The sequence below is a fragment of the Tamandua tetradactyla genome, chromosome 13, assembly GCF_023851605.1.
Source record: "Tamandua tetradactyla isolate mTamTet1 chromosome 13, mTamTet1.pri, whole genome shotgun sequence".
Classification (NCBI taxonomy): domain Eukaryota; kingdom Metazoa; phylum Chordata; class Mammalia; order Pilosa; family Myrmecophagidae; genus Tamandua; species Tamandua tetradactyla.
Window position 1 is genome coordinate 61,474,821 of NC_135339.1, and position 24,706 is coordinate 61,499,526.

At 39.4% G+C, this 24,706-nt stretch overlaps 1 protein-coding gene across 1 annotated transcript in view; it reads right to left on the reverse strand.

Annotated features, from left to right (window-relative positions):
- The window catches only part of CPN1 (carboxypeptidase N subunit 1), a 32,793-nt gene extending 15,705 nt beyond the window's left edge, over positions 1-17,088 (reverse strand). The window contains exons 1-7 of the mRNA XM_077125728.1: positions 16,606-17,088; positions 10,487-10,683; positions 6,454-6,609; positions 4,916-5,089; positions 3,634-3,745; positions 1,616-1,755; positions 339-438 (exon numbers count right to left, since the gene is read on the reverse strand). Of these exons, the coding sequence (XP_076981843.1) occupies positions 339-438; positions 1,616-1,755; positions 3,634-3,745; positions 4,916-5,089; positions 6,454-6,609; positions 10,487-10,683; positions 16,606-16,828 (1,102 nt within the window). The 5' untranslated portion in view covers positions 16,829-17,088. The remainder of the gene's footprint in view (positions 1-338; positions 439-1,615; positions 1,756-3,633; positions 3,746-4,915; positions 5,090-6,453; positions 6,610-10,486; positions 10,684-16,605) is intronic.
- Between the last annotated feature and the right edge of the window lie 7,618 nt (positions 17,089-24,706).

Genomic DNA, 24,706 nt, shown 5'->3' on the forward strand with positions numbered 1-24,706 from the left:
GAGCTATTCTTTGCCACAAGCCCAGAAGACACCCTTAACCAAAATCATATGTGGTAGTAACTCCTCAAAGCTGATAGAGAAGCTACAGTTACATCAATCTTTCCTGGTGCTTGCAACTTAGGGATTGCTGGCTTGGGAAGCAAAAGATCTTCCATTAAGCATCTTGGGTTGCTTCATGCGGCTTTTTCATTTCTATTCCGTCCTCTAGCCCTGACCCCACCCCACTGTCTTTGATGTCTCTGCTAATCTTGCTGATTTACAAATTGGCCATGGGTTGTATGGAGGAAAAGGAAGGAGTGAAAGCTTTCTTCCCATTCCTCCAAGCAGCGGCCACCTACCTGAAGTGACATCGTGGTTAATCCCACTGACCGAAATGACAGCCCCTGCTAGATTATTATTGTTCTCATCAACCACCATTCCTTTGATGCCATGGTGAACCTGTAGGAAGAAGTTTACAATGCAGAGTTATGATCCAAGTCCCTTTTCTCCTATGTTTTCACATCTAGTCATCACAAAGGTTATGGTAACAGCCCCTTAGCTGGTCTCTCTGCCCCCTCCCCGCAAATTTCTTCTCAGTAGAGCAGCCAGAGTCAAAGCCTGTTACTCTTCTGCTCAAAACTCAACTCACGCAGAAGGAAAAGCTTGAGTGTTTTTTTTTTTTTTTGCACTGGATCTTTTTTTAATTTTATTTTTAAAATACCAAAAAACACCAAACAAACACAAGCGTTCTTATGTTGATCATTCTGTTCTACACATATAATCAGTAATTCACAATATCATCACACAGTTGCATATTCATCATCACGATCATTTCTTGGAACATTTGCATCTATTCAGACAAAGAAATAAAATGAAAACAGAAAAAAAATTTATACGTATCTTACCCCTTACCCCTCTCTTTCACTGATCACTAGCATTTCAAACTAAATTTATTTTAACATTTGTTCCCCCTATTATTTATTTTTATTCCATATTTTCTACTCATCTGTTGACAAGGTAGATAAAAGGAGCATCAGACACAAGGTTTTCACAATTACACAGTCACATTGTGAAAGAAAAGCTTGAGTTCTGATGGGCTATGAAGCACCCAGCCCTTGCTTGCTCTTTGATCTCATCTCCTACTGGCCTCTCTCTGAACCATGAGCTTGTCTACCCACACCAGTCTCCTGGCCTATATTTAAATGCCCTTATGGCCTCTGCCTACAACCCCTTTTTTTTGCCCCTAGATATATGCATGGTTCTCTTCCTTATCTCCTTTAGGTCTTTGTTTAACTATTACCTTCTCTCTGAGGCTTTTTTCAAAGCATTTCATATCTTCTAATATGCTATAAAATTTATTTTATTCTTTTGTTTGTTGTCTAGCCTATAAGCGCCACATGGTCAGGGAATTTTGTTTGTTTACTCATACCCCCCACCCTATAGTGCAGTGCCTGACAGATAGTTGGGGCTGAATAAATATTTGTTGAATGAATGAATCTCATTGGTAGAAGAACACCAAGTCTGTTGCATTGAGTCAGAGCAAAAGTCATGCCTGAGCCACACTAAAACCTTGTCTGCTAGTTGGAAAACACTTATTTTTTTTGTAACCATGAAAGTTTAAAAAATGGGATTTTACCTGTTCCAAGAACTGGATTAGGGCTTCCCGATTACCCAGCCACTCACGCTGCAGCTCTTCTTGCGGAGGAAACTTGTTGCAACTCAGTTCCAGTGTGATCTCAAAGCAATTGGTATGGAGATAATTAAAGTCTTGCATCCCTAGGGGAAACAGGGTAGTGGCAGGTTTGTATAACCAGGTCCTCACCCAATGCCCCATCTCATCTCTCTTTAATCACAATTTCTCCACCACCTCATTACCTATTCCACCTCTTGATCACCATTTCTTTTTCTCCTCCATAAAACCTTACCTCAACTTCCCAGTTTATATGTCTTCCTCTTTCCATTTTTTTTCTAGCCATAAGTGCCCATTTTATTGTCTTCAACCTCTACCGTTTTCTATTTTAAGACTTAAATTCACTTCTTGCCCCTTTTATCACTCCCCGAGCCTGCCAACCAGACTAAGCAGATGTACTGATTTCAGAGGGGAAGATTTTCTCTTTGGACTGTGATATCCTTGGAGATTAGAGGTGAGATGAATATTTTGCCTTCACATTTCTCCTCCTACGTGAGAATACCCCACAACCTGAAAATAGTTGTTCCATTAAAATAGAATCCTAAAAAAGCAGAAGGCAGCTCTGTTTCCTTCTACTAAATGCCTACTTGCTCCTATCTTCTATAATAAATAGTGTATATTCTTGAATACATTTCTGATTATTTGAAGGGGGTTTATACCACAAACTCATGTGGATTATTAATCCATTTAACCACCTTTCACCATCTCTTTGAGCTGATAGAGTACAAGCAGTCCTTACAGAAAGCATGGAGAAAGTTGGAGAAAAACAGCCATAGCTTGTCACCTTGGTTCTCAACTTTAGCATACATTGTTATCACCTGAAAGGTGATTGCTGGGTCTTACCCCCAGAGTTTCTGAGTAGGTCTAGGATGGGGCCTGAAAATTTGTATTTCTAATAAGTTCTCAGGTGATGCTGAAAATGCTGATTCAGACCCCACACAGTTGGGAAAATAATTTTGACTAGCTTTATGATCTTGGAATTGTATTACTTTAGACCAGCTTATCTTGCCTCGTGTTTAAGTGAGTTTTGGGTCACAAGAGATCTACCCCCTTCCCAGTACATGGTGACTCCTTAAGCTTCGTCCTTTCCATTTCCACAGAACTAACATGGTTATCAACTCAGTCCTCACCAGTGAGCTTTTCCACTACCTGGAGTGTGGCCAAGTTAAACTTGAGACGACGGGGAAAGCAGACGCTAAGAGACAATTCCTAAAAGAACACATCTTCTTGCTTCAGCTTCTTCCCTATCCTTTGGTTCTCTACCTAAGGTATATAATCAGAGCACTGCTAACTTTCACCTAGAACTTTGATGATAGAAATAGCCCAGAACAGGAGTTTCTGTGCTTTCAGGTTATATTATCAACGGCTTATGCCTCTGGTAAGCCCTTGCTATGGGGAGATAGGCAGGCAGGGGAAGGAGATCATATATCAGAGGCACTGGTTGTGCCAGGGCCAGTCCCTCTGCTAGTTTTTGCTATATGAGGTACACCTCTACATTACTTTAAAAAATTCAAAAATACCATTTATAAACCAGGCATTTCCAAACGCTTTACGTGTCTCATTTAATCCTTACATCAAATGTATGCAGCAAGTATTATTATTCTTAATGTACAGATGAGGCAGACAAAGCATAGAGATTAAGTAATTGGCCTGAAGCTGTGTAACTGGTGAATAGGCAAGGCAATCATCTGATAAAGCCAGATGATTTATCCTCAGAACCCACACTCTTAACCACTTGGCTGTATCATTTCCTCTCCTATGCCCTAAGCTACCATGGAAACTGCCAGTTTTAAGGGATCCAAGGTGACACTAAACACCAACCTGAGACTTCTCCATTTTCCAGATCTGTATTTCAATGCAAAATTCTATGAATTCTGTCCTTTCCCTGAGAAAACTGGGAATTTGGGGGAAGAAATGGGCACTACTCAACTTCAGCTTGCAGTAATTCCCTGGATGCTCCTTACCCTTACTGAGAGAATACCAGGAAGCCCCATTGGTGATGCCATCTGGGAAGTAATCTCCACAGTTCCAACCTTGGTGCATCCATCCATGTGCATAGGAGTAGACCTTGGCCAGCTTTAGGGAAAAACGGCAATAAATGACCTTAGGTATCCCCAACTCAAATGGCACTGCTCATACAGCTAGGGTGAAGCCAGGAAGGCCCACCAAGTCTAAGCAACTGCTTATTTGTTTTAGTGAAAGAACACATCAGCAGGAATCGAGAGGTGTTGCGTGTGTGTGTGTGTGTGTGTGTGTGTGTGTGTGTGTACTGGAGTTAGGAGAGCTGGATTCTGATTTTTCCATTCTCTTGTGTCTAAATTTCTTAATGTGCAAAATGAGAGGTAAGACAAGAAGACAGATAAAGTCTCTTCTTGGTATAACATTTTCTAGCTGAGTTTTGTGAAAGAATTCAAGGAGAAAGTAAGGCAGCCTTCTCCAGAAGGAGTATGCATTGGTGGGTGGAAGTTGTGTGTTAGAAGGAGAGGAATATACTCAGACTCTCACTATAATTCTCTTTGATGCCATTTCACTACTATTTTATAACAGTGGACAAAATGACATCACTGGAAAAAGATAATATACTTTTGCTTTCCAAAGCACAACTGGTGTCATTGCCTACAATTCAATTAATTCTGTGAATTTTATTGTATTGCTGTTTGGAACTATTATTTATGTCTTTTTCATGTGCATAGTCTATTTTTTTTTAATTATAAAAGAACCATAACCCATACCAAACTTTGAAATCTGTTCTACAACTAATTGTTGCAGTGTGCTCTGAAATTTATTGCTCTTTTGTACATTTATTACTTTTCAGAATAAAAATGCAGATACATATATGTAAAATATATATATATTTCACCCCCACAAAAGCAATATAGTCATATTACCATAAACTTGTAAATCAGATCAAACAAAAATTCACATTTCATGCCACTGGCTTATCACCAGAATTGCTAGTCTTTTGGCCTATTACTTGCTTGTCTTTATCGTAAGCATATTTAAATCATAATAATTGTGCTGTAAAGTTTTATTTTTTATTTACTTTTTCATGAACTTATGACTTATCCCTGTAAGTAAAATGTAATTTACTAGAATGTAAGGTCCTAATTATCAGGGGGTGCTTTCAATTCTTTTTCTGTGAACTCTTACCCAAGAGTGTCCTGTGTTATTTGAAAGCTCATCTCCTGAATCCTTCATTGCTCATATTACCCCTCCCCTGGCTGGAAAAGGTGCAATTCTTCATACCTTCTGGAAAAGCTTATCATCAGGCGTGGGAGTGTTGACTGTGCGGTGCATCCGAGTCTCAAAGGACTTGTCATATGGGTAATTGGCTACCACCGCCCCTCCGTGGAGGTTGGCAGAAAGAATAAAATTGAAGGAGCGTAGCCACTGGATCACCGCCTGGGTCTCTGGTTCCACCTGTCAGGAAATGAGAGCTTGGTGGCCGAGGCACAACTGGAGGTGCCAGACGGCCATTTGAATACGCTTGTCAAAAAGTAGCCCAAGTGGGTGGGCCACGGTGGCTCAGCAGGTAAGAGTGCTTGCCTGCCATGCCCAAGGACCCGGGTTCGATTCCCGGTGCCTGCCCATGTGAAAAAAAAAAAAAAAAAGTAGCCCAAGGGGAGAGACAGAGAGAGTCTTCCTATATATAGGAAATGATGGAAGAATTTTGACCTTTAGAATGATGTCTTAAAAATCAAGGGTATGGAACTCTTTTTCAATGTGAAATCCCAATATGCAAAATAGAAAGAAGAATAGTCCTGTATGAAGAGGGGTAGGGGTGATTAGAAAGCTCAGAGCCCAGATTGATCTCTCCCTGACCCCTAGGAAAAGGTTCCCCAATTTATCCACTGCTCCAGTGGTATTGAGACCTCTATGCAGAAATTTAGGACTCTAATAAATAAATCTGGAAAATGCTGTTTTTTAGTAATTGCATTTAATCTCCTCCCTCCACAACACATCTGTTATAATGTTGACATGGTAAATACTCCTGTGGTCATATCCAAATTTCATGGGTTAGACATACCATTATATGGTCCAGTGTTAGTTAAGTCATGTCACTCTGGCCTTTGGGCAGGATGTGCTCTCAATTCCCAATTCTTTTGACATGTTGGGGATCCTTTGATTGAGAGAGTAAGGAAAGTGAGGGAGGGTCTGGTAGTCATGGGTCATATAGAACGGGAATAGGAAATTTTTTAAGGATTAGACATCCAGAACCTCTTTCTATAACTAATTGTTGATGAGCATTTGATTCATCACATGTAAGAGAGACTTCTCTTTAGAAAGTTAGAATTTTGTTTGGACAGTGCAGTGGAAAGAGTGTCAGATTAGAAATCAGAAGACCTGGATTTCAATCCTGATACCATCAAATGCTAGCTGTGTAAATGTAAATGACTTTCTTTTATGATTGTAATATCACACCATTACATATACAGTGTAATATCACACTGTAATATCACACCACAGTGTGATGATGACCTACTGAAACACTGGCTGTGAAAGAACTATAAATTATAGTCATATCCAACAACAACTACCCAATCCGACTTTCATCTCCTTTGCTACCATGCTCACTAACATCCAACATTTAGGGAACATGTGCTCTGGGGAGGATTCTGGGCTAGGTGAGGGAATAAATACAGAGAGACATAAGATGCAGTTCTTATTGCTTGGGACAGATTAATACGGAGTTGAGTTGGTGCTTAATTCTTGTCTACTTATTGACATGAAGCTTGCCAAAAGGAATTCTAGATGCTGATAGGCAAATCCCATCTTATTTATACCTGACTCTTCCAGTTGTCTGGGAGGGGCAGGTGATGATTGGGGCCCCCAGACTTGGCATTGTAGTAGATGTAGGTGTTAAGGTCGGGGAAGTTGCGGTTCAGGTCCACCCCGTTCGCGTTGTTCCTGCCAAGCAGATACCCAGAATTATCCGGGCCCTAAGGGGAAATTAAAGATACTCAAATGACAGTTTCACAGTAATATCTTAACATGCTTTCATCAACAGTAACAAACGTACTACACCATTACGAGGGGTCAATAATTGGGGGAGGGGATAAGGAATATGGAATGTTTGGGGTTTTCTTTTTTATTGCGGCTTCTTTTTCTGGAGCAATGAAATTGTTCTAATATTGACCATGGTGATGAACGCACAACTATGTTATGATACTGTAAGCCACTGATTATATACTTTGGCTGGAGTGTATGGTGTGTGGACATAGCTCAATAAAATCTCATTTAAAAAATGAAGTTTCAGACTAGATTCCATATTTGAAGAATTTTTTTTTCTCTAGACATTAGCTTAATTAATAAAATGATGTAGCATTTTCTTCTTCAGTTTGTCCCAGTGTCAGTGGCATGATTCAATTTCCCCTGGGTAGGCTACATGCCAGAGATAAAAGCTCTAGGAAAGACTTTCTAACAAAAGCAAGGCTTTTCAGGAAAATGGGAACCCTTAATACTATTATTTTTAAAAAACAGCTTTATTGAAATATAATTTATATAACATAAATTAACCCCTTTTAACTGTACAATTTAATGGATTTTAGTATATTTGCAGAGTTATGCAACCATCACCATGATCTCATTTTAGAACGTTTCTTAAAAAGAAACGTTGTTTACAGTCACTCCACACTCTCATCCTGGACCTAGAAAACCACTAATCTATCTTCTATCTGTATAGATTTTCCCTTTCTGAACATTTCATATAAATGGAATCATACAATATGCATTATTTTGCATCTGGCTTCTTTCATTAAGCATAATGTTTTTGAGGTTCATCCATGATGTAGCATGTCAATACTTCATTCCTTTTAATGGCTGAATAGATCCATTTTATGGATTTACCACATTTTGTTTATCCATTCACCAGTAACAAACATGGAGACTGTTTCCACTTTTGGCTATCATGAATAATGCTTCTATGAACATTCATGCTTAAGTATTTGTATGGATACGTTTTCATATCTCTCAGATTTATACCTACAAGTGGAACTGCTGGGTCGTATGGAAACCCTATATTTACGTTTTTAAGAAACTGCCAAACTGTTTTCCAAAGTTTCTGCATCTTGTGTGCCCCCCATTTTTTATTTTGGCTCTTTATTTAGCTTTCTTCTGAGCAACACCTTCTTCCTGGATCCCATAATTTCTCTACTTACACTTCGGATTTTATCATTTATTTGCTTATGTATTTATCTACTCATTTATTCACCCATTTAGTCAACCAACATTATGTAAATCCTACTCTAGTCAAAGACTTCTGATAGACATTAGGGAATGAGACAAATGAAACATTATTTTAGCCTCCCAGGAATTCATCATATGCATAGGTAGATAGGTAATTCATAAACTTCAATTGTAATAAACTTAAATACACAAAGTGATAGAAAAGGGAAAGGTTCAAGGACCGTTTCATAATTGAAATTCCATTTAATGTTTTGCTGTGGAGAAGGGGAATAGTGTCCATTGGAACACCCAAGGTTGAGAGGATGGAGCACAAACTGGTGGCTATTCCTAGACGTAGGGTGAGTGGATCAGTGCTGGGCAGCTAAGAACTCGCAGATGCACTACACTTCATATTTTTGTAAGAAACCTTTGGTGTTCTCAGATTTCCCCTTCATCATGGTATCCTGCTTCCATTTTACTCTTCGATGTCATTAAGACCATAGTATATACTTAAAGTTCTCTTAAGTTTCCTACATCAACTACAGAGTTGATTTTTCAGTTTTGTATAGACTTCTATGGGAAAATGATTTTCCTTATGCTTCCCAGGATTTTCTCTTGTTGCTGGGCAGAATCAACACAGCTCTCAGCAACTAGTATTAACAGCTATGGGTTTCATCCATTGATCTACCACTGGCACCAGGTGTCTGGTCATTACGTTAGACGGGCAGGTAGGGGCTTCCCCAAACAGAAGGTTCCCATAAGCAGGTTTCGTGGTGTACTAGTTCCCTGATTGCTGTTGTAACAAATTGTCACATACTGAGTGACCTAAAACAGCACAAATTTATTACTTTAGAGTTGTGGGGGTCAGCTGTCCAAAATGGGTCTCACTGGGCTAAAATCAAGGTGTTGTGTGCCAGCAGGATGAGGTTCCTTACAGAGGCCTTAGGGAAGAACCTGTTTCCTTGCCTTTTCCAGCTTTTAGAGGCATTCCTTGGCTCATGACCCCTTCCTCTGTCTTCAAAGTCAGCAGAATAGCATCTTCAAATCTCTCTGACTCTGATCTCCCTCTTCTACATTGAAAGGATGCTTGCGATTGATTATATTGGGCCCTCACTGATCACCCAGAACAATCTCCTGATTTTAAGTCAATTAGCAACCTTAATTCCACTTGCAATCTTAATTTCCCTTCCCTTACAAGGTAATATATTCACAGATTCTGGGGATTAGGGCATGGGTATCTGCCTACTAGGTGGCTTTAAGGTTTGGGGGCTGGACAGGTCTTCTTCTGTATAGTCATGCAGACATGTTTCCTCTAGGTACGGTAGGCAGCTCTGGGAGTCCAGGACCCTGATGTGCCTTCTCTTGGGTTTGGGGTCAAGACCTGTTCTCTCTGAACATGAATACAGTAAGTCAACACAGACGGCTGGCTCCCCAGACGGCTGGTTCTAGGATTTGGTGGCCTGGTAGGGTTTTTCCCCACTACCTCCCACTCCCACCTACGGCAAAGAATGTGCATGGGCAGGACAGAGATGGTTGTCCAGTTCCTGCACAGCAAACAGCGGAAGACTAATAGAGGGGAATACCCGGCTGGTGTTCTCCTCTTTCAAAGGTGCTTGCTATTGGGACACTCATATCTTGAGGCACGTTAGTGGGCTCCTCTCTAATTTCTGGCAGTTGTTCAAAGTTTTCTCTCTTTTTTTTTTTTTCTCATTTGTTGAATCATTTCAGCAGGAAGTTGTAAGACTGAGGAAGTCAAGTGCTTGTGTTTGGTTCCATGTCTTTGGCTCCATTTCCCTCACTGCCTTTACCTACCCCCAAAACTATCCTCATATAGGTTTAAACATGCTTTCATTTAGTCCCTCCTTCCTCCCCCAAATACAAATGTTTGAACACAGCTTTTAAAAGAACAGGTTCAGTGTGTAAAAAAATGATGCCTGGTCTCAGCCTTGAAAATTCTAATCCAGCAGGTCTGGGGCAGGACCTGGGAATCTTGATTTTGATGCATAGCCACAAAACATAACCAGGATTTAAAGTGAGGCATGGTGATGTTTTGAATTTTATCTTAGGAGAGCAAAAGCCCATAGACATTTTCCCTTATCTCTCTCACCGTAACTCAAAAATAAAAAGAATGAATGGCTGACTGCTATACTAGCAGAGGAAAAAACCCTACAGAAATATAATAAGGTATGAAAACTCTAGAATTAACCCTCTCCTCTAATTCTGGGGAAAACTTGCTCTCCTTAGTATTTTTTCCCAAAACACATATGGAAGTGTAGTGTGGGAGGGAGAAGGGTAGTGAGGATTTAAAGCTAAAAGTTCAGGGAATGAGATCTATTTTGCAATATTCCTTCACTTCTGATTAGTTTTTACCAGCGCACAAGGATGTCATGGATACTGCTTTACTGATCCTCACAATAAAACCGTGAGGTCAGCTGGGAAGGCGTTGGAGCTGAAGCACATAGAAAGCCCACATTCACTGCCTAGGGCGTGACAGGGTTGAACCCCCATCTTCCTGTGTATTGCATTTCTGTTTTTCTCTATTAAGTAATATTCAGCTGTTTTATCTTTCATTTCTGAGTGGCATTTACAGTTAAATAGACAGGACACACGGCCTACTGGCTTTTACTTCACTTCTGCCTTGGGGCTCAGTACCTGGGCGGCGGCCACCTCGTAGCCGTCGGGGTTCATGGACGGCATGATGTGGATGCGTGTGCCCTGGATGAGGCGGGCCACGCGCTCGTTCCCGTTCCGGAACTCCTCACACAGGAACTCCGACAGCTGCAGGAGCAACTCACGTCCCAGCACCTCGTTGCCGTGCATGTTCCCAACGTACTTGACTTCGGGTTCCACTGGGAGCGGGAGAAACACACATACGGGGAGGTAAAAGATGGGGGAAGCTTGGGAATGCCGCGCGTTCCTAACCTTGGGAAGGTGACTTCCTTCCGCCTTTTCGGTAAAGAATAAAAGAAAATCTTGTGCCTTTCTGGGGTCTTTCCGAATAATCCCCAGCGCCCTTCCTGATCAATTGCAGTGATAAATGTTGCAAAAATTGAGGCCAAATAGGGAGGACTGTGCCGTGAACTCCAAGCCCAGACTCTTTATGTTCTTATTGTGAATCTGCACGGAAAACCTGGAAAGCAGGCATCGCTAGCCTCAGGGTGAGGGCAGTGGGAATCAAAGAGGTAAGTCCCTTGCCTACCTCACCCAGCTGCTACATCGGGGCCCAGAGACACTGATAGTACCACACTCCTTCTCAGAGACATAAGGATGGTGTTTTCTCAAGATCCACTCTCATAAATCCTCTAGATTACAGCCTAACAGCTCTTAATCATCCCAATTGAAAACTTAATTTTCCTGGTGCTGAAGAAACTACAATCTCTCCTTCATATCTGAGAATGTTATATGTCTTGAAACACAGAGTAGGAAGGAGTCTACTTATGTCTCATTTCTTAGTTTTCTCTTTGCCATATTAACTGTACATTTGAAGTGAGAAAGGAGGCTCTGAAGAGCTTCTAGAACCATTCCTAGAAAATTGTTCTTGTCCCTTTTCTAAAAGAAAGGAGAAAAGCTCTTGCTAAATGATATCCCGTCCACCCAACGCTTTCCTGTCTCCATGATGTTACTGACTGTACCTCTTCGTTGCCTCATTTCCAAATCTTCCTGACCACTGTTCTAGGCCCAGTTCAAATGTTGCTTATTCTGTGATGCCATCTTGGATTCCCTTCCAGGCTGGAAGTGAGCTCTTTGCTGAACTTTCCTTGTATAGTACTGACCACTTTCTACTCTGGGGTTTACCTTTAATTTGCATGTCTTATTTCCTTTACTAGACCTGACCTTAGGACTGTGTCCAGTTTTTAATTTCCTTTAGGGTACGATCCATTACTCTTTTTTATAGTATTCCAGCAGCCATCTTTCCCAAAGGAATGTCTGTAATCACAAAGGTCATGTAATTAATTTTCTATAATGTGTATTTTTTAATCTCAGATGGTCTTTGTTACTTTTTTTTTCTTTTCTTTTTTGGTGTTGAAATATCCTTCCATTTAGGAAAGGATGGTGAGAGGAGATGGCAGGCAGTTTTCTTCAGTAGTTTTCTTCAGGAGTCTTATTCGGTAAAATAAAATTGGAAAACTATGTTAATCCTGTTTTAGTTTCCAAACTGCTAAACCAATACCACAGAATCGGTTGGTTTAAACAACGGGAATTTATTGCTTCTCAGTTTTGAGGCTAGGAGAAGTCTGTGGTCCTGTGAAGCCTAAAAACAAGTCATCTGTTTCCAATATACAAAGGAGCGAAAGGAATAGGATAAATATTTCCATTCCCAAAGGGAGAAATTGGAAGGAAACCAGGAACCATGGGTCCTAAACATGTCTGAAATCCAGCAGGGAAACTTCATGAAATTTCAAGGCCAGAGAGTCATCTGTGGATCAATGCTTTGTCCTCTGGGCCTGATGAAGAGGTAGCCCCACCCCTTCCAAACACTTGCACAGTAGCTGTGTCTCCAATAACACCGGGGCACAGGACCCGTCATCTCCAAGCACTGGGTGGCAGCTCTCTCCCTGAACAATGGGATGCAAAGCTTGCCCCATCCTAGTGTAGGGGCAGAATTGCCACTCTCTTGGTCTCAATTTTGGACTTCTCCTAGCCTCGAAACTGAGAAGCAATAAACTGATTTTGAAGAGGCTTTGTAGTCAGCATTATTCTAAAATGACTTAAAGCTTTTGGGATGTTGTGACAGAATGAATGTATTTTGCATGTGGGAAGAATATGTATCTTGGGGTCCAGAGAGTAGACAGTGGTGCACTAAATTGTGTACCCCATTTTGAATATGCTCTTAGTCCACATTCTAGGGGGTGTGGATTCATTGTAAATAAGATCTCTTCAGTTGAGGTATGGCCCAACTCAATCAGGTTGGTCTTTAATCCACATTACTGGAGTCCTTTATAGACACAATTAAATTTCTAACAGAGACAGAGAGAAAGCCACAGGGAGCAGCCAGGATGTGGGAGTCAACAGAACCTGAGAGAAAAAGGAGAAGACACTGCCATGTGCATCGCTATTTGACAGAAAAGCCAAGGGCTGAGGATTGCTGGCATCAAGCCGTTTTAGAAGACCAGATCTTTTCTGCCAGACCTCTGCTTCCACAGTTCTTTTCTTGAAGCCATTCTTCCTTCAATTCGTCTCTTCTTTGTCCCTTTCAGGCATTGCTTTTATTCATACAAATTTCATAAAATCCTTATTGGCTTTGCATGTAATTGCAGTGGGTCCAACCCATGTCTGACTGAATCCATGTTCAGCCACATCCTCTTTAACAAAAGTCATTCAATTAACCCCTCACATACAGCCCTATCCTTCGGGGGACTCACTTCCTGAAAGCTCAGGGGCTCCCTGATAGAGCACACTGGCCCTAATCACAGAGCACATTATCTGGATAAGCTCAGAATTTTCCAAATTATTAATTGCTGGTTTCCTTGCACTTAACAGTTCATTTCTCAATTTATTTCTTTCCTCTGTTATTTCACTAAGTGTGCCTTGCACACTTAACTTGGAAATCTCTTTAGTCAAATATCCAAGTTCATCGCTTTCAAGTTCTGCCTTTAATCTGACCTTAGGACACAAGTTTGCCAAATTCTCTGCCACTTTCTAATAAGGCTCACCTTTCCTCCAGTTTCCAATAACATATTAATCATCTCCTTGTAAGGCTTCATCAGAAGTATTTCAATGTTCATATCTCTGCCAGCAGTCTCTTCAAAGCCATCTAGGCTGTTTCTATCAAGCACTTCACAATTCCTCCAGCCTCTACCATTACCCAATCCGAAGCCACTTCCACATTTTTTGATATTTGCAATAGCAGCACCTCGCTTCCTGGTACCAAGAATTGTCTGATGGACCTGTCCCTTCCAACCTCTTTTATTTATCAACAATTATTTTTTGACTCCTCTATGAAATCCCAAAGTCTGGGAACCACTGCTGTATAGAGCCCGGCATAATGCCTGGTGTTTAGTAGTGCTCAATATCAGATTATTTTGGCTCTATTTTTAAAATACCCAGAATATAACCACTTCTCATAATAATCAGTGCTATCATTTCAAGTTCAAGCCCCCATACCCTCAGCCTTTGGAATATTGCAATAAATCTCCTACTTGGTCTCTTTTTTGTAAAGAGCCAGATAGTATATATTTTAGGTCATATTGTCTCTGTGGCACCCACTCAACTCTGCCATCAAAAGCAGTCAGAGAAAACACAAAACCAAATGAGTGTGGCTGTATTCCAATAAAACCTTATTTACCAGAAACAGGGGGCTGGCCCTTGGGTTGTCATTTACTAACCTTTGTTCTGGGTGATCTTCTAAACACTCAAGTCAGAGCGCATCACTTTTCTGTGCAAACCCCTCCAGTGGCTTCTCACTTCACTGAGAGTAAAAGCTAAAATCATGACACAGGCCTAAAAGACCCTGTGTGATCTGCTGGGAGCATCTCTACCCATAGTGTTCTGGCCTCGACTCTGCTCTCCCCTTGTTCATGCTGCAGCTGCAGTGGCCTCCTTGCTCTTCCTCACTCAGGCTACCACGCATGCACCTGCTTCTGGAAAGTTGCATTTACTCTTGCCTCCACTTGCAATGCTTTACTCCCCACTGTCAGTATAGTGTGCTCCATTGCATCCTTCAGATCTAGGCTCAAAAGTCCCACCACCAGAAAAGCCTTTCCTGAGCAACAATAACCACCCCGTCCACATTCCCACATTCCCCCATGGCATGACGGACCTCTCTTTATTGATTTATTTTTCTTTATAGCACCGATTTTCATATGATATAATATATACTCACAGGATCCATATATGGGCTGTCTTATTCCACTAGAATTAAGCCTCATGAGGCTTTGTTTTAACCTGTGCTGTATATCCAGAGCCTCTAAAAATGATCACATGTAGTAGATTATCAGTGAACATTTGTGGCATGAATGGATGAATGAATGAAAAAAATGAATGCACAAACCGATAAAGTTACAGAGCTTCAGAGAAAAGAGGGATCAGTGTGGACTGGAGTAGATTAAAAAAGCTTCTAGGAAGGCCATGAATGCTAGAAAGAAGACAAAGCACTAAGTAGGTGGGTATGGGGTAGGGGTTAATCCCATAATAGTCATTAGCACCTACAAGCTTCCACAATGAACATATGACCTCAGTAAAAGCAGGATACTTGCTATTCAACTGCAACTTCAAAGCAAGACCCTTATCCCTGCTTCCAGCCACACAGTCTTTCCTGAGCCCCTCCAATGTAATAGTCTGAAGCGGGCATGCTTAGAATCCATTGGGTACGAGATTTTCATTGCAGGTTTTTAATTACAAGAGAAAGAGATTATATCAGTACTTTGGAAAATTATCCTAAATTCTGTGTGCCAAATGGACTGGAAGATTCAGAGAGTAGAGGCATTGTTATAGATTGAATTGTATACCCCCAAAAGACACATTGAAGTCTTAGTCCCTGGTCCTGTGATTAGTTGGGGGCTAATCCAATATAAAAAGGGAAGAATTTGAACAGAGAGAGATTGAGAGACAGTCATGTGATGGAGCCAGAGAACACTATGGATGGCCATTCACCTAGGGGGAGCCAGGGGAGGGGCACGGAACGGATTCTTCCTGTTAAGAGGAAGCATGGTCCTGCCAATTCCTTGATTTCAGACTTGATTTTAGCCTTCAGAACTACGAAAGAACACATTTCTGTTATTTAAGCCAACGAGCCTGTGGTATCGTGTTGCAGGAACCCTGGCAAAAAGACAAGCAGGAACAGCAGCTGGGAGCCTTGCACAATTATTAGGCAGGTTGTGATAAAGTCTGGGTTAGTAGGGGACATGGAAGTGGAGAGAAAGAGGGAGATTTGAGACTGACAGTTTGAAAGAGGAACTGGCATAACTTGGATGTCACAACTGTTGCAAGTAAAGCAGTAAAAAAGAAACAGCTTAATTGTCCAGCAATAAAGAAATGTCTAAATACGTCCTTGCAACGGAATAATAGGCAACCAGAATAAATGATGACATGGATCTGTATTTGCAGAGGTGGCTAACTATTCATAATAGACTCTGAAGTAGGAAAACAGATATTGTAGTGTGAATCAAGTTTTGTAAAAACTGACGTAGATGTGTGAGGGGGGTCAGATGTGCATGGAAACAAGACTGCACAATATGTATCAAGATGTTAACAGTGGCTCTTTGTGAGGGGTGGGATTATGGGTGAGCTTTATTATGTTTTACTTTATCTAATTTCTAATATTTAATCCAAATGTGATTGCTTTTATAGAAGAAACAAACTCACAAAAAAGAATCCAGTAAATCAAAGTAATGCCCCAGACTTCAAATTTTCCTCAGGATACCATACTCTTCACACTGTCATTCCCTAAAGAGACATCCCTAAGATGATCAAAGATTCCTGGCAGAATTAGAAGGGATAATTGTCTGGATAGTGCAAGATAGAACCATAGCAAAGGGAGAAACAGAAAAATAGGAGGTGGGGAGGGGAGGAAAGAGAATGAGAAGGGAGCAAGGAAGAAGACTCACCTCAAGGTTTTGGGGCAAATAAACCCCAAAAGGGAGAGATGGATTGGAGGCTAAATTGGAGTTGGGGCAGAAGCAATTTGAGGGCAAAGTAGGAAAACACTTATCACAGGCTGTGGAACAGGTAATATCTCATGGGTGGAAGGTTCTGCAGACTTCCCTAGAAACCACCTCAATTACTGGATCTCTAAGGAGAGCCTCCTGCCCCAAGCACTGCTCCAGACTTACAGGGTTCATGGATTCCAGGGTAGTCAGTGATTTCCAGCACGTAGAGATGTCTCCGTTTCACACTGCGCCCGATGCTGTAAACCCGTGTGATGTAGGGGCACTCATTGTGCACCTTGTACAGTGTCCGCACGAGGTCATCATAGCGGTGGTGGCGAAAGGTCACTGGGGCAGCCAGTTTGAAGAGAAGGAGGAGATGGAGGAAAACTGAGAGCAGACCTGACATCTTTCTGGCCTTTTTCAGAGCGATCCACTGAAATGATCCCTGTCCCCTCTCCAAACAACCTGGCTTCTTCCGTCGAAATCCAAGGGCCCAAGAACCAGTTTTTTCTTACTGGTAATCACCAGTGTGACAGCACTTGGGGAGGAGTTCAAAACTGCCTGGTTCAAAGTTGGAAATTATTTATGTAGCTCTTGAAATAGCCACTCACTGCTCCTCCCCCATTTCTCTTTCTCTCCTAATTCAGGAAAACCTTATAAATGCATTTTCCCCAGACTGGCTAGTTTCGCTGATTCTGGCTCACTGATTAACTGGACTGTAAACAGGCTTTAATAAACAGCTGCTTAAACCCTTTGATTCCTGGAGAATTTTAGGAAACTTGGCCTGTGACTGTCCTCTAAATTAAAGAAGTATATCAAAATTGTTCTCTCTGTTCTTTTTTTTTAATGTCAAGTTTCATGTTATATATTTATTTTTTACTGCAGTAAAAAAAGTAGAACATGCTTAATAAGGGAAATGTAAAAAGTTCAGAAAAGTGGTAAAAATAATCTATTTTATTGTCATCAAAACACAATTGCCATTAACACTTTGATATATTTCTTTAGAAATTTTCTCCAGTCATAAGGTGCAATGGTTATTTTTTCTATGTTAATAATTATGGTGTTTCTCCTCCAATCTGTTGCCTTTCAGAAGAATCTTCCAAAAACAATGCTCTACTCATGTTATCTTCCTGCTCAAAACTTTCAATGTGCCCCCACTGGCTTTACTATAAAAACTAGTATTTTTATAGTACAAATACTGGTATTTAGTTTGGTATCCAAGGACTTCCTCAAGTTCCTTTTTAATTTTATCTCCCACTACTCAACTGAAAAAAACAGTCTTTGCTTCAGCTAAATGGATTAATACAGCATCCCCTGTATAAAACTCAAGATTTTTCACTTTGTGTGTGTGTGTTGTTTTCATACAGTTCTGTCTGGGAAGAATGCTCTTATTCTTTCCTCTCTTACTGAATTCTCCAGATTCTTAGGGCCCTGCTCCAGGGTCAGCTATTCCAGTTCATCCACTGGAATATCTCGAACTTTATAATATTCTGCCTTACGAACCTATCTTATATATTTCATCCCGTATTTTAGTAACTTTTCTCTGACTATAAAATATTTTTCATCTGATTGCAAAATAAAACAAAAATAAAGATAATCTGTATTTCCTTGGCTGGAGATCATCATTGTAAACATTTTTTTTTCCTTCGTGCAAATTTATGTATAAATAAGAGTAACTTTTTTTATATAATTTTTTATTAATTAAAAAAAACACAGGAAAGAAACGCAAACATCCTTAATATATGCTCATTCCATTCTACGTATATAATCAGTAATTCACAATATCATCACGTAGTTGTATATTCATCATCATGATCATTTCTTAGAACATTTGCATCAATTCAGAAAAAGAAATAAAAGGACAACAGAAAAATAAAACAAAAACAGAAAAAGAAAAAAAAATTTTACATACCATACCCCTTCCCTCTCCCTTTCATTGATCGCTAGCATTTAAAACTGAATTTATTTTAACATTTGTTCCCCCTATTATTCATTTTTATTCCATATGTTCTACTCATTTGTTGACAAGGTAGATAAAAGGAGTATCAGACACAAGGTTTTCACATTCACAGAGTCTCATTGTGAAAGCTCTATCATTGTTCAATCATCATCAAGAAACATGGCTATTGGAACACAGCTCTACATTTTCAGGCAGTTCCCTCCAGCCTCTCCATTACATCTTGGATAACAAGGTGATATCTATAATTAAGAGTAACTTTTTATGGTTTTTGTGCTGTCTTTTTTTTTTCATTTAATATTATAACTTGGGTCTTTCCAATGCCACTACATTGTCTATGAAATAAGGAATTGCCTTCTAAAGTCTTATATTGTTATCTGTTTTTTCCCAGTTGCTCACCTAGACTGTAAATTGTGGGAGGACACTATCTTATCTTTCTTTGATTTTCTCCTGGATGAATAAAGAGCTGCTAAAAGATCTCTTAGAAACCTTCCTCTAGAAGATTCCTCAGTCTAGACGCTAGTATTTGCAGAATATTGTCATCTTGATGTACCCAGTTTCTAGCAACATTAAAGAATTAAACCAAATTGGAAGCTTATAATACAAGTTCAAGGCCCACAATGCCTAAGACTTCACAAATAGACTACTTCTCTATCTTCTCTTGTTTTAACACATCCTCTGCAAAGACTTGAAGCAGATAGAACATGCTCTTGAGTGAAGAGTTTTAAATTTTCTACAATCTAGTTATGCGTGGTTGCAGCATAATGGCATAGTAAAACGCTAGTTTATAAATAGATTAAATGTTTTTCTAAGTAGACATATGTTGTCTTCTTTAGGGTGCACTGGTTTAGTTTATTCATAAGTAATAAATTATTCACTGAGTAATAAATACTTATTATTTAGTAATAAATAATATTAAAGATAGAGAAGTAGTTTATTTGTGAAGTAATAATATTGTTGTGGTCTTATGGGAAAACCTATAACAAAATAACCAAAAATTTTTTATCATTTAGACATAGCCTCTTTCCATGAAAAAAAAAATCCAGCTATTTTAACATCACCACTAACTTCAGTTCTGGACTAATTGTGCTATCTTAATACTCTGTCACATAATAAGTAGCAATGGATTGCTTATAAAGTTTTAACAGCTAAGTTCCTAATAGAATATGTTTCTGTCTTACGAGTAATAGAGTTGATGACAGAACGTAGAACTGTTGATGGTTCAGTCAATTCTTCCAGAATGTTAGATTCAGTAGCCAGTGGAAATCCATTGCTTAACATTTCTTCTAAGAGCTCATATACAACAACATTATCCTTAACTGCAGCCTCTGAACACTCAACAGAGTAGTCCTGAAAAGCGTTAGCAACTCAATGTAGGAAGTCAATGACAAAGGGAGATGGTACTTCAGTCTTTATGACAGAAACAAAGAGAAGCATGTCCAGATAAATACAGATGAAATAGTGGTAAGGTGTTGGAATGATGGGTAGTACATTTTTAACATCAGCAGCTTTCTCCTGAGCATCAAAGAAATAAGCACAGACAGATTGGCTCGCAACACTCTTCCAGTGCTTTTCTAGGAAGATGTCACTGGATTGGTTTATGAGAAATAGACTATGCATCATCTTCCCAGTACCTGGGCCTGTCAGTGATTCGGACCCAGGTTCTCTCCCAAATTTGTCTGTCCCACTTGATCCATTCCACTGCTGCCAGAACTAATTTTATGAAGCACAGTCTTATCTTGTCCTTTTACCCTTAAAAATCCTTTAATGGATACCATTAAGAAAATACAGTTTAGCCGCAGGCTGGGAGAAAGGTCCCTCCTTGTAAATCATATATCTGATAATCTATCCAGAATATATAAAGAATACTTGTAATGCAATAAAAAGAAGACAAATAACTCAATTAAAAAATGGTCAAAAGATGTGAATGCACATTTCACCAGAGAAGACATGTGAATGGCTAATAAGCCATGTTCAGTATCATAATAATCATTAGGGAGATGCAAATCAAAGCACAGTGAGATATCACTTCACATCCTCTAGGATGGCTACAATAAAAAAGAGGGACAATAACAAATGTTGGTGAGAATAGGGAGAAACTGGAACTCTCATACACTGTCGATGGGAATGTAAAATGATGCAGCCTCTTGGGAAAATAGTTTGGCAGTTTCTTGAAAGGTTAAACATGTACGTACTATATGTCCCAGAAATAGCAGCACTATTCACAATAGACAAAAACTGAAAGCATCCCAAACATCCATCAACTGGTGAATGGTTAAACATAATATGGTAAATCTATACCATGGAATACTAAAAGGGAACAAAGTACTAATACATGCTACAACATGGATGAACCTCAGAAACATGCTCAGTGAAAGAAAGAAGCTAGACACAAAGACTACATGCTGTATGTTCACATGAAATACTCAACGAAAGCGAATTTATAGAGACAGAAAGTAGTTTAGGGTTGCCTAGGCCTGGGTATAGGAATGAGAAGTGGCTATAAATGGGCACTATGTTTCTATTCTGTATAGAAAATAATCTGGATAATTAGATTGCGGTGATGGTGGTACAACTCTGTAAGTATACTAAAATTCATTGAATTGTGCACTTAAAATGGGTGAAGTTTATGGTATGCAAATTATTTCTCAATAAAGCTATTTCTTTTTTAAAAAAGAAAAAACCAAGTACAGCAAAAAAAAACAAGGTAAGTATAAATTTATCATACAACTCAACAGTTCTACCCAAAGGTGTCCACACAAGAGAACAAAAACGAGAATGTTAGTAGCATGTTATTCTTCATAGCCCCAAAGTAGAAACAATTGAAAGGTCCATCAGCTGGTGAAGAGATAAATAAACTGTGGGATATTTAAACAATTGAACACTATTCAGTGATTAAAAGAAATGAAGTACTAATACATGGTACAATATAGCTGACCCTCAAAAGCCCTGTGCTAAGGGAAAGAAGCCAGACACAAAAAAACACATATTGTATGATTCCACTTCTAGAAATGTCCTGAAAAAACAAACCTGTAGAGGTTGCTGGGGCTGGGAATAGGAATGGGGAACGTCATGGTCAGGTTCAGGTGACAATTTGGCCAAGTGGTGGAACCTGTTTGTTAGATTGGGCAAGTGCTGGCCTGTTTGTTGCTATGAGGACATTTCATAGAATCAAATCATGACCACGTTGGCTGCGTCCACAGCTGATTCCGTTTGTAATCAGCCAAGGGAAGTGTCTTCTGCAATGAATGATGCTTAATCTAATCACCAGAAGCCTTTTAAGGAGGATTCAAAAGAGACAGGGTCTCTTCCTGCTTCGGCCGATGAGCCTTTCCTGTGGCGTTTATCCAGACCGTCCACTGGAATCGTCAGCTTCACAGCCTGCCCTACAGATTTTGAACCTTACATTCCCACGGTTACAGGAGACATTTTTATAAATTTTATATTTATGAATATTTCCCCTTTGATTTTGTTTCTCTAGAGAACCCTAGCTAAGCCCTAGCTAATACACGGAGTAACTGTAAATGGGTAAGAGGGATCTTACTAGAAGATGGAAATGTTCTAAATCTGGATTATGGTGATGGTTGCACAACTCAGTAAATTTACCAAAAATCATTGAACTGTACATTTAAAATGGGTGAATTTTATGAAAAGTAAATTATATCTCAATAAAGTTGTTTTATAAAAATAGACCTTCAGTGATTGTTGTGTACTAAAGTGTAAAATTAAATGCCTCAGCTTTGCCTTCAAGTCCTTTCTACCGGGTCCAGCCATGACTTGTCATGCATCTCTCATTCCAGCACAGCCATGCCGTACCACCTACTGCTCTAGCCATGCCTTCATTCCCTCCTTCCTGCTCTTACTCGTGCTGTTTCCCCAGTTACCTTAACCCAGCTCCAAAACCTGGGTCTCCCTCAATTCTTCTTGCAATGCTGCTACAATCAGTCTTTGTATCCCCAATTCTTATCATTTTGTCAGATTATGCATTTACCCACTGTGCTGGGTGCTAGGACATAGCAGTGAATGATACACATTTTTTTACCACCCCAGGGCAAATGTCATCTTTTAGCATAGAACTTGGCACAAATGCTCAGTATTTGTTGAAGGAATGAATGAATGAGTAAATGAGTGAACTAACCCATTATTGACTTTTCCTCTTGCAATCTGTTGTTATATTTTTAGCAAACTGTCCCAGGGAACCCTTTTTTTAATGTAATTATTTAATGACATGGGAAAATAAACATGTTATGAAATACACCGATTATTACAAAGTAATCGGTAGAGGATAGCGTCACTTTAGGTAAAAAAAAAAGAAAGTTGAAAGAACAGTTAAAAACACAGATATCAACAGTATTTAGTTCTGTTCAGTGATTAAATATTTGTCCTTTTGCTTTTGTGTATTGTTGGAAACATGCTTATTTCTGAAACAAACAAAACAAGATACCAGAAGGAAAGTTACTAAATGCCCCAAATTCAGAACCCAGCAGCCCATGTCTGATCCTCAAGAGGACAGGACCAGACAGGTGCCCTGTCAAGTCCAGTACAATCTCCCTTCTTTTCCTGCTGGAATGCCAGTTTTAAGACTGTTTGCCCTACACTTGACATTCTTATTGTACTTATGTTTCATGGGACTTTATGAATGTTACCTGGCACAAGAGCTAAATAATGCTGGCAACTTTGTTTTGTTTTCTTAAAAAATATTTTTATCGAGATATCTTCACACACATACAGTCCATCCAAAATATACAATCAATGGTTCACAATAGCATCACACAGCTGTGTATTCATTGCCATGATCATTTTTAGAACATTTTCATCACTCCAGAAAAAAGAAATAAAAAGGAAAAAGAAAAAAACCCATATATCTCATACTCCTTACTCCTCCCATTCATTGACCACTAGTATTGCAATCTCTCCAACTCTTTTTTTATGCCTTATCGCCCCCTACTATTTATTTATTCTCTGTCCTTATTTTTTTTACTTATCTGTCCTAACCCTGGATAAAGGGAGTGTTGGCCACAAGGCAAATTTGATTTTGAATTGTTACAAAATAGAACTACCACAGTACATAATTCTCACCAGAAATCAAGCTCCTACTACAGGAAACCCACTTAACTTAACTAGTGGCTTTGCTGTTTTTCTCTGAATTTCCTTCATTTTCAACTTTCACTGTCAATCTTTTTTTGTTTCATGAAGAGGTAATTTTTCTCACAAAGATGCTAACATGAATGTTCGCTGAGCTATGACGATTGGATGGGCTTGCTACGAGTCTATTCCCATGTGGTTTTGCTGTTTAAATACTGAGCAAAGTCAAAAGAGGTACCAGATCCAAGCCACTTTGAGATTAACAACTTTGAATGAGGAATACACCAATCTTTGTGTCCTTAAAAAAGAGTCTTTGCAGTTATTATATACAGAACAGTAGATGACTCCTATATCGGTACAAATGAGGCTCAAAAAGCTCAGCTTTTCTTCCCAAATGGCAAGACTGCAAGGAGTGCTTTATTCAAATAGCAGGCAGTATATAAAAATTGCTACCACCTTTAACCTAAAGTGTTTACAAGTTCTCAACTCTCTGTCTGCCTTTTTATACTATAGCATTTCAAGGAAGGATCAAGAACTTCTGTGAAAGTCCAAGAAACAACCAAAACCAAAAAATAAGCCAAGACTATTTTTTGCATTACCACCACCTCTCCAGTAAATCTTCTTACCTGTCTTTTCTAGTGAGTTGGTATAGATTTCTTTGCCATAAATTTTTTTAGGAGCCAGGAAAGAAAGGTACAGAAAAAAAATCTAGTAACAACAATGACATAAATTTTGGGGAGAAAAAGAGTTTAAATTAACATATTGTATCATCACATCAAAGACCCAAATATCCCTTGGGCAACCAAGAAAAATTGAACTGTTTTCTACCCCAAAATTAAAAAAGAAATCTGCTGGAAATAAAAAATGCTTGGTATTTGCAACCTGAGTTAATTAATACTCCTATTAGATCAGTATAAATCATAGAAATAAGTTCCTTTATTAAAGCAAGGGAAAAATAATCCATTTCAGGACAAAGCTATCCAGGATGAAAGAAAGGCATGTCTTCAATAAGAGAACTGTGCTGTTGGATGATTTCTTGCTAATGTTTTTAAAGATTTTGGACTTCTAGATTTTCCTAGCTTTCTGGTAGCCAAATCTGCCACCTCCTACTCTCTTTCTATGTTTGCCATCATTGCTGTTCACGTTCAGATCAACAAAAGGAGGCACCTTGAAACCAAATGACCAAGCAGCCTAACACAAACTTAACGTTATTAGTATTGTTAAGAATGGGGAATCATATGC